General features: G+C 29.8%; 1 protein-coding gene across 2 annotated transcripts; it reads right to left on the bottom strand.

The window, feature by feature from the left end:
• Window positions 1-591: 591 nt before the first annotated feature.
• Window positions 592-9,873, bottom strand: LOC103864961 (tropinone reductase homolog At2g29310). 2 transcript variants are annotated; one of them, XM_009142742.3, is made up of 5 exons: window positions 5,878-9,873; window positions 5,581-5,788; window positions 5,275-5,491; window positions 5,088-5,194; window positions 592-4,991 (listed from the first exon to the last, which is right to left on the bottom strand). In XM_009142742.3, the coding sequence occupies exons 1-5, from the start codon at window positions 5,940-5,942 to the stop codon at window positions 4,800-4,802; spliced, it is 789 nt and encodes a 262-aa protein (XP_009140990.1). In that variant the 5' UTR covers window positions 5,943-9,873; the 3' UTR covers window positions 592-4,799. The 2 variants fall into 2 exon arrangements, with proteins under 2 accessions (XP_009140990.1, XP_009140991.1); XM_009142743.3 differs by having other exon boundaries at window positions 5,849-5,931.
• Between the last annotated feature and the right edge of the window lie 125 nt (window positions 9,874-9,998).

Below are 9,998 nucleotides of genomic sequence, written 5' to 3'. Positions count from 1 at the left end.
TTGATCTGCGCTTTCAAAGTGCGGGATTATTTTATTGACAAAATATTAAACTAAAATAATACAAATTTTGGAAATTTCTTTTTTTTTTCTATATATTTATTATTAAATTTGTTGATATGATTTATTTTAATTCTTTTAGATGATATTATTTCTGAGTTACAAAAAAAAATCTAACCTATGGAAGATTTTTAATTAAATATCTTATTATATAAAGCTTGGTTCTTCAAAGTTGCTAATTAACATGATCGAGACACATAGCAATTATATTTTTAAGATTATGACATGGGTTAATCTATCTCATAATTAAAAGTATATATACTAAGATATTAACAAAAGCGTATTTTATTAAAAATCTTATTATATATATTATTTAATAGTAATTTTCTTTTTTTAATCCTAATCAAAAGATTATTACAAAAGATTATTTAATATTATTTTTTCTTCTAATATTATGTGTTTAAATATATAATTATTAAAATATATATAATAAGATAATAAAAATTAATTTAAAAAATACTTTTAAAAAGAATTTAATAGTAAAAACGATTTTAAAAAGATATTTAGTAGTATTTGTTTTAGAAATTTTCCCTTTTCAAAATCCTAAATAATAGATTTGAAAACAATTTATTTAATATAAATTTTCCTTTCTAAACTTTTAATGGAAATATAATTACAAAAGATTATATTGAGCTTGGTCTTTGAAAATTGTTAATTAACATGATTGTGACATATAATAGTTCCATATTTAAAAATGTGATATGTATTAAACTATATCATAATCAAAAATATATATACTAAAATAATAAAAACGATTTTTCTTAAAAATTAATTATAAATATTATTTAATAGTCTTATTATTATTACTATTATTATTGTTATTATTATTTTTCATTATACTGTTGGTTTTAAAAGATACTAAAGATAGAAAATTATAAAAGATAAACATTAATTTTTAAGAAACAAATGTTAAACAAAAACGAATTGTAAAATCTTACAAGTACAATTAATTATTTAATAAAAATATGAAGAAAAACTAACTTTAAAATAAATAATATTACTTTTTTAAGGCAGAATTAAAATAAAATTGTAAAAGTACTCTTAATATTTTCTTATAAATAAATAACTTTCCTTTTTAATAGATAATTGTATGTTAAAAAATATGACAAAAAATAGCTACAAATATTTCACATCTATATTTAGGTTTAAGCTTCCACATATTATTTTTACAAAACACAATAGCTTTTACATGAAAAGTATTACCTGAGTATTTTCTTTTAATTTCTTGATACAACTCAACTTTTTATTATTCTTATTACATCTTATGATGCTAGAATAATTTTAAATTTTGATGTTATTGTCATACATGAGTATGTGTGAATATGATAAATATGTGTTTATATGTATAACAAAAAATATATAAATAATTAAAAAGAAATTTTCTGTTTAAAATAAAATAGTTGTAAAAAATCTAAAAGAAATAAAATAATTAATTTTCTTATTAAAAATCTAAATAAAATAATAACGTAAAAGTAATCTTATTTTTCTTTTGATTAACTAACTTTACTTTTTAATAATTTTGTGTTAAAAATATAAACCAAAAGTAACTTCAAATATTTCACCTGATATAATTGTGATATGTGTCAATTAAAAATTTAGATTGTGAATGAGTCAGTAAAATCTTCCATTATGTGAAAATAACTTCTTATTTTCCTAAAATCTTAAATAAAAGAAATTTCTAAAAGAATTTTTTTTTTCTAAACAATTAAAAAAATTTCTTTTTTTTTTAAATCATGACCAGATAGAATTTTAAATTTTATTTAATAGTAAGTTTTACTTCAAAAATTCAATGATAAACATGATAGCAACAATTATTCAATTAACAAAAAAATTGTAAAAATATTAATAATATTGAAAAAAATAATGTAGTTTCACCGATACGAAATCAATGCTTACGACAAGTTGCTTACGACAAGTGTCGTAAGAATTGTTTGAAGCTCACTGGTTGAGGTCATTATTTTCGTTTACTTGGCCGGGGGGTTAGAGCCAGCCCAAACGCAACTTGTTGTTTACGACACATCATAAAAATTAACCAGTGAGCCACATACGAAATCAATGCTTACGACACATCATAATAATACTTAACTCAAATTAAAAATCAGCCCATTTCTCTCATCTTCCTTTTGCCTCTGCAACCCAAGACAGATGTTAACACAGTTTCATAATAAATTCCATGGTTGCTTAATAAATTCCATGGTTGCTTCAAACAATTCTTTCTTAGAGAGTGCACCAGTTATGTGATTATAACATAGCTTTTCCTCAACTTGTTAAACCTCTCAAGTGCTTCTTCGATCTTACCCGTTTTGCAGTGGCATTTAATCATGTTTGAATACGTGACTGTGTCAGGAGCAATGTAACTATGGACTCGCGCAATTGGAACATCTGTCTAAAAATTTCAAGAGACGAAGAAGATAGAGTAATGGGTTCACCTCGGTATAGTTAAGTACTAAGATGCGTATTCATAAAAGATGCAAGTGGCTCAGTTAGGCCTGGGCATTCGGGTCCTCGGGTGGATTGGGTCGTTGCGGGTCCGCATCCTTTGGGTCTAAGAGTTTAGGACCCGATAGGGTAATTTGAAATTTTCGGTTCGGTGTCGGTTTGGGTCTTCTTGGGTCCGGGTCGGGTCTTAGATAGCTGGATCCAATAGGACAATTAGAGGTTGTCAATTCGGATTCGGTTCGGTTACGGATCGGGTTCGGTTCGGGTTATGTCGGGTCCAACCCAAAAAAATACCTAAAACACATAGAAAATACCTAAAAATATTTTAAAACTCAAAAAATATGAAATTTTTTATCTAAAATATGATCCAAGAACATGAAAAATATCTAAAATTTTATCTAATTATCCTAAGTATACTTTTGAAAATCTAAATTTTTATCTGAAATCCAAAACCATACCCAAAAACTAAGATTTGAAACTTAAATAAATACGCATTATACCAAAAATAAACTGAAACACCCATATATACCTGATATATACTAGAAGTTTTGAGTTTTCGGGTATCCCACTCGGGTCTCGGGTTCGGTTCGGATCAGGTCTAAGACCCTCGGATCCTTCATAACAAGACCTGATAGGATAAAAAGATCGGTTGGCTTCGGATCGTATCAGGATTTTCGGATCGGTTTCGAGTCGGATCATCGAGTTCGGGTAAAATGCCCAGGCCTAGGCTCAATGATTGAGTTGAATTATATCATCAACTTGGTAGATGGTTCGAACCAGCCCAAACACAAATTTGTTGTGTTTTAATAAAAATAAAACGACGTAGTTTCACTGATACTGACATAGACTTTAAATCAAAATTAACCAGTTATATGTGGCAACCCATGTCAATAATAATCAAAACACGTCAGCAATGGTCAACAATTAAACCGAAATTAGTTCCGGTTATGTAGGAACTAACCACATTGAAATATTTTGTGTTGGAAATTTAAAATTTTCATTAGTTGGGGATGTTTTAGGCTTGACTCAAAAGTTCGTGTATGAAAACAATGGAAGAACTAAGTTTATGGTGGAATTTGCCGTTTTCCCCTGCATCTACTAGTACATTGGTTACAATATCCTGAAGTCAACTGACACGCCACATAGGAAATGAAGATAATGCTTCCATATCATGAAGCCTTTAGGAGAGGATTTGAAGTGGTGAAAATGGAAAGCAGCTTCCAAGTTTGTTGACATATGAAAAGCAATTTTTTTTTCTTTTATGGAAAGCAAAATTGCTGCCACATATTCTGTTGTTTACTTATTTTGAACAAAAGGAGTTTTTCAGTAAGGAACAATGAACAAAGATTTGAAGTACAATCTTATTTACACTCTCATGGCGAGCGAGATGGTACGACTTCTAAGGGCATCGTCTTTAACAAAGAACATCAAAGCATAAAATTAACAAATGAAATCAACTTGCTTATTTCACAACTTGCAAATGACATCAACTTGCTTATTTAACAAGTGAAATCAACTTGCTCTATTTTTCACTCTATTTTTCACTCTATAGTAGAGTAAAAAATGGGTTTACTATATAGAGCAAGTTTTATTTTTTGAACACTTATATACAGAGCAAGTTGTTTTTGTTTTTTTCATCATTCTATTTTTCACTCTAAAATAGATTATCATTAGAATATATCACAATTCTATTATAGAATAAACCATTGGAGATGGTCTAAGGGCTCCCTCCATCAGTTTCAAGAGCAATCACACCTTCAAGACTCCATCTGTCACCATTTTTTCCCTGTGAGTAGCAGACATAACATATATAGACACTACTTGATAGGGAACATTTAAGATAACAAAAACAAAATGTGCGAACTTATACCCAACTAAATATCGTATGATATTTAGAGCTTCGTATGGAGATCAGATGTTACTAGGATTGAATGTTCAGTATAAAGAAGCTTATCTACATAAAGGCAAATTGGAATCTTGTGAATTATGCCTCTCTGTTTCAAAGCAAAAACACTGAAAGGACCAAGTGTTTCCAAAGAATCAGCGTGATCATTCCAAAATTTTGTTTCCCCTGATTATATGTTCAGTTAAGAATCTATTTTGTTTTAGTAGAAACAGATGATTCAATATAGCATTTTGATATCTGAGAGAGACATTGCTGCAATGTATTGGTGTAATCAAATCTGATTAGAATCTCCAGAATGGAATTGTGAATTCGCTTATGTGTTCGTGCACACCCTCATATCGTGAGTTTTTTTATTCAAAAGAAAATATTACAGTCACAAAACATGACAAGACAATTTTCAAGCCTGTGGTTGATACGAGAAACCGTTAACCGTGAGGCCTCCATCGGCGCAAATGGTTTGACCTGTTATATATGAAGCTGCAGGTAGACACAAGAAAACCACTAGTGCTGCAACCTCATTAGGCTCTCCAGCTCGACCAAGTGGAGTTCTACCGAACAGTCCTTCCCTGAAGCTGACGTCCTCAAGATACTTCCAGAAACAAAAATGGAGAGATGATTAGAGGAATGGAAGTTGTTTTCACAAATACGAAAAAATAATGTAAAATTTCTTCTTCTTTTTCATTACAGGTTGAGCCTGAGGAGTCTTGATGATATTAGGTGCAACAGCGTTGGCTCGTATGCCGTCTTTTGCCCATTCACATGCTAAATTCCTAGCTAGCTGATTCAGAGCTCCTGTAATAAGATTTTGTATTAGGACTCAGGAGTCAACAAAACAAAGAAACATAAAATCCTTGTTGGTTAGTCAGTATTACCTTTCGTTAGACTATAAATGGATGCACCGTTAATCGACACAGCCCCTGAAACAGAGGAGATGAAAACGATGCTTCCATAGCCTGAAGCCTTTAGGAGAAGGTGCGAAAGCTGGCAAAAATGGTAAGCAGATTCCAAATTTGTTGAGATATGGAAAGCAAAGTCATCTGCCCCATATTCTGTTGTTGGCTTTCCTCGAAGTACACCCACATTGTTCACCTATGTTACACAGCAAATGATTTTTTGTCACAATTTCTTTTAAACGAATTATGCTTAGTTCTTTCTATATTAATGATTAATATGCTTACAAGAATGTTGAGTTTTCCATCAAATAACGAGGAGACTTTTTGTATCAAAGTTTCTCTCTCGGGACGTGAGGTTACATCACAGACTGAGCCACTCACTTTAAAACCTTTCTTTCCCCATTCGCTTAAACTTTGATTGAGCAAAGTTTCAGATATGTCGCATACATGGACTTTGGCCCCAAAGCTAGCTAACTCCTCTACTATGGCATACCTAAACATTCCACAAATTCAAGTTCTTTAAAATTTTGACAGAAGAAGAACCTTCGGTTACAAACATGATAAAGAGAAAGTAAGACAAACCCTATTCCTGCGGCTCCACCGGTTACAAGAGCAGTCATACCTTGAAGACTCCATCTTTTATCCATCTTTTTTGTTTCCGTGATTAGCAGTGACAAGAAATGCCGCAAAAGAGAGATATATATAGTAACCACTAGTCTAGAGATAATGTCATCAGAAGACTGATTAGTTTGGTATTAGATGTTTAATGGGCCAAGTGATAATGTCGTAACTGATGACGCGTCTTCCATCAAGGTTAATAACAAGTCTTGTTTCATCACTTGGATTACAAGTCCAATGATACGATACATAAGAATATTACTAAATTTACTAGCTAATGATGTTTCTCTAAGTGGTGGAGAGTGGAGACACTAAGAAGCAATTAGGAAACGTGTGGATTAGGTAATGAAAGTGTTTAAATAAAAATTAATTATATAAGTGAATGAGAATTATGTAAACATAAAATCTGTAAATTTTACAAAATAGAGCTTTCAATTTTTTTATTTTTTCTTTATTTAAACTTGATTTCTGCTGATAACATGTTATTATTTTATATGAATATCAATATTTTAAATTGGCGTTTTAACAATTTTTAAATGGATGGGGAGCTACCAGTTTGGTTTACAGAGCCTATATAAATTTGTTATGTTGCTGACTAAAAAAAAATAATTTCTAAATCCAAATTTTAAAACCATAAATTCTATTTTAATATATTAGATTAGATGACTATATAATAATTGTACATAGACAACAATCACATGCTACATGATACTTCACTTAAAGCTAAAGGCGAAGTTGTCCAAAACTGGCAAATGATTTTGGTTTGCTTTCATTGCTATTTTTAGTATACCACTCTATTATTTTGCTTTTGGGTGCAAATGTACTTTTAAAAAGCATGACAGTGAAGTATCTCTTACTAATATATTTTTTGAGCGTCAAATGCATTACGATGGCTCATTATTGGGGGAATCCAAACCAGTGAGTTCACATGGAAAATCAAGGAACATGTGTAGCAATTGCGAAAGAGGGAACAAATCACAAGATTCGAGATAAAATGCGACGAGGGCATTCTTGTCGTGAGAGTTTAAGACAAAATACGACATTGCTGGAATTTTACAAAAAGAAAAAACATGACATAGATGGAGATGGACCAAAGAAAAGTTAGTAACATAGACCGTAAAGTATATCATACCAATGTTATAATTTTTTTTAAAAATTCACTAAACACTTTATACAATATAACTTTTATAATTTATTATACAATTAGTAATAAAAATGATAGAATATTTTATTCAACTAGTATATTACTCCACAACAAAATCTGGATATTTTTGGATACTTTTAGATAGTTCGGATATTTTATAATAATTTAGTTTTTAAAATATTTTTAGATAATTTAATAGACTAATAAATTTAAAATATATATATTTAGTTATGTTTTATATGTATAATTAATATTTTATATATTTGTATACCCGTTCAATTTTTCGGTTCGGTTTTAGTTTATCGGTTCTAGTTCGGTTATTTCAAATATTGAAATATATAAGCAATTTAGGTATTTAAGGGTTTCACTCCGATTTCAATTTCAGGTATTTTGGTTTGTTTCCGGTTTAGATCTTTGGATACAGTTTTTTATCTAGGTTTAGCTGACCTCGGTCGTCCGACACTATAGTTAAATAAAAAAGAAATAGTGTTGACCACAGTTATTATATTTAGAAGGAAGCCACCAATAGATCACATCAACCATTGTCACTGTTCCACAATTCTCCTTGACAGCCAGCTACTCTTTTCTGGAAAGGCGTATCCAACTTTATCTCCACCAAAATATTTGCTTTTTCCATCTGAGTAGGGTCAAGCGATGACCTACTAGACTTATTATATTATATTCTTTAATAACTATTAGAGATTGATCCGTGGATCTCTGTTAGTATTGATTTTTACATTTTTATAATTGTTACTAGGGTCGGTCCGCCCTACGGGCGGGTTAGTATATGAAAGAATTGCATAAATTTATCATCAGTTCTAGTAAATATTTCAAAATATTTTATTTATTTTAATTTAAATTAATCTTAAATTTCACAACGTATATTTTGTTATTTTTATTACAGTATATTTATCTTAATACTAAAAGAAATGAATTACAATTTCATTGATATATAAATAGAATTTTCAATTATTTTAATAGTTAGTTTTATTTATTATATTTAAAATATTTGGTTTCTAAATTACTTTTTAAAATTATTTTAAAATTAATTTATTTTCTGTTTTATAATATTTTGTTAGTTTATCATAATTTTTGTAGTTTGCACCGAATATTTGTTTTGTACAATACATTGTTATTTTAAAATTATTTTTTATATTGTTGAAAATTATTTTAAGGTTTTTACAATTTTTTTGTATTGTTTACAATTAGGTTATTCATTATTTTAGAATCGTATTTTTGTTAGAAATATTTTCACGACCGTGACTAAGAAATTGTATGTCGTTAATTTTTAATTGTAAGAGTAATTAACCAATATGGTGTTTTGGTATGTTTTAAATTTGGTGTATATTTTAATTGAATTTGTTTTCTGTTAGCTTATTCTTTTTTTTGAATAAAGCTTATTCTTTTATTGTGTAGAATTATTATTTTTTTCATCTTAAAACAAAAATGCATTGGTCCTAAAATATTTTTTTATTTTAGTATATATTTCATTATTACATTTTCACTATTTTGTGTATAAAAGCATAATGAAACACATTTGTAATTTGATATATTAAAATTAAGTGTTATATATAATTATATAACGGTTTGAAGATACATTATGTGTTATACTATTAATTCATTAAAAGATGTTAGTAACCATTTCTGAGACTGGAAAATATGTATCACAGATCTGCAATATACACATCCTTAAGGTTTTATTCAATATATTTAACTTTTTTTTTTGGGTGAATTGGGCCAATATCCTGTAAGAAGTAACAAATTAGGAAAATGCCTATGAAACAAAAACTGTGGGCTTTCGAAATGATCCAACATAGAGGAAATGACAAAATTGTCCTTCTCTTCACAAAAGGATATTCACGATACAACCGGTTATAATAGGTCAGAAGCTAAAAGGAAAATATAAAAAATCATAAAAATCTAAAAATTTCTCTCTCCTCTTTTAGAAAGAGAAAATTATCTCATGTTCTCTCATCCTTATTTTTTGCAGGAGTGGAATTTTCTAGAGGAGAAGAGATTTTTTTTGTTTTGTAAATATTCGGTCATATATATGATCGATTTTGTTGTGTTTTCAACTCAAATCGAATCGTTTTTTTTTGCTGAACTCATATTGAGTTGATTAAATAAAGTTTCCGATTAGGTTTAATCGGATTGTCATTTTTCTGATTAGAAATCGGAGTTATGATGAGTAGCTCTCTGGTGTTCCATTCATTCCAACTGATCCAACTCCTATCGAAATCACCATTCTAGTTGGGTAATATCGTGCTCGCTTTTCCGTAATCCTTAGTGAATGGAGACAAGTTCTTCGGGTTAGAGCTACGCCGAGGACGTGGGTGCGTTCCATCTGAGTGTTGAGGGAGACTGAAGCTTGTGAGAGGTTGGCGATCGAGAAGAGTCTGCTTGAATTGGTACATGAAGCTTCAAGTTTGAAGATCAATGGAGATTGAAGAACCGCGTATGAGAGTGAGTTTGTAAGCAAATAAGTGTTTTTTTTTGTTTTTTTAAGTTTGCGGTGGACTTTGGTGACCTTGAACAAAGTTTGAAATTGATAGTACAGATCTTGTTATTGGTGATCGTGCAGCCCAATCTGAACGGGTTATGAATGCCATCTTTCCAGAGGAAGGGATGCTCCTTTTCCACCGAGTTTCATTAGAGATGGCTTACGCGGACAACTTTCTGGCAAACCGAAATCGTAGCAATCCACCAGTTAGAGAGATAATGGAGCTGGATGACGATGATGATGAGATGGTGGATGGAAATCAAGCAAATTTAGCGACAGGTTAGCTTGTTCTTTTTTTTTTAATGATTTGGGTTAATGTTAGCGAGGAAAAAATTATAAAGTATCGGCTAAAAAAAATAATGAGTTGCTAAATGTAGTTGCTATATATACTCAAGAGTTTTTATCAAGTATAACAAAAGATTGTTTAAAACGCTAAACCGG

This window comes from Brassica rapa, chromosome A04, assembly GCF_000309985.2.
Source record: "Brassica rapa cultivar Chiifu-401-42 chromosome A04, CAAS_Brap_v3.01, whole genome shotgun sequence".
In the NCBI taxonomy this organism is placed as follows: Eukaryota; Viridiplantae; Streptophyta; class Magnoliopsida; order Brassicales; family Brassicaceae; genus Brassica; species Brassica rapa.
The sequence above is the reverse complement of the archived record's forward strand: the minus strand, read 5'-3'. Positions and strand labels throughout refer to the sequence as shown.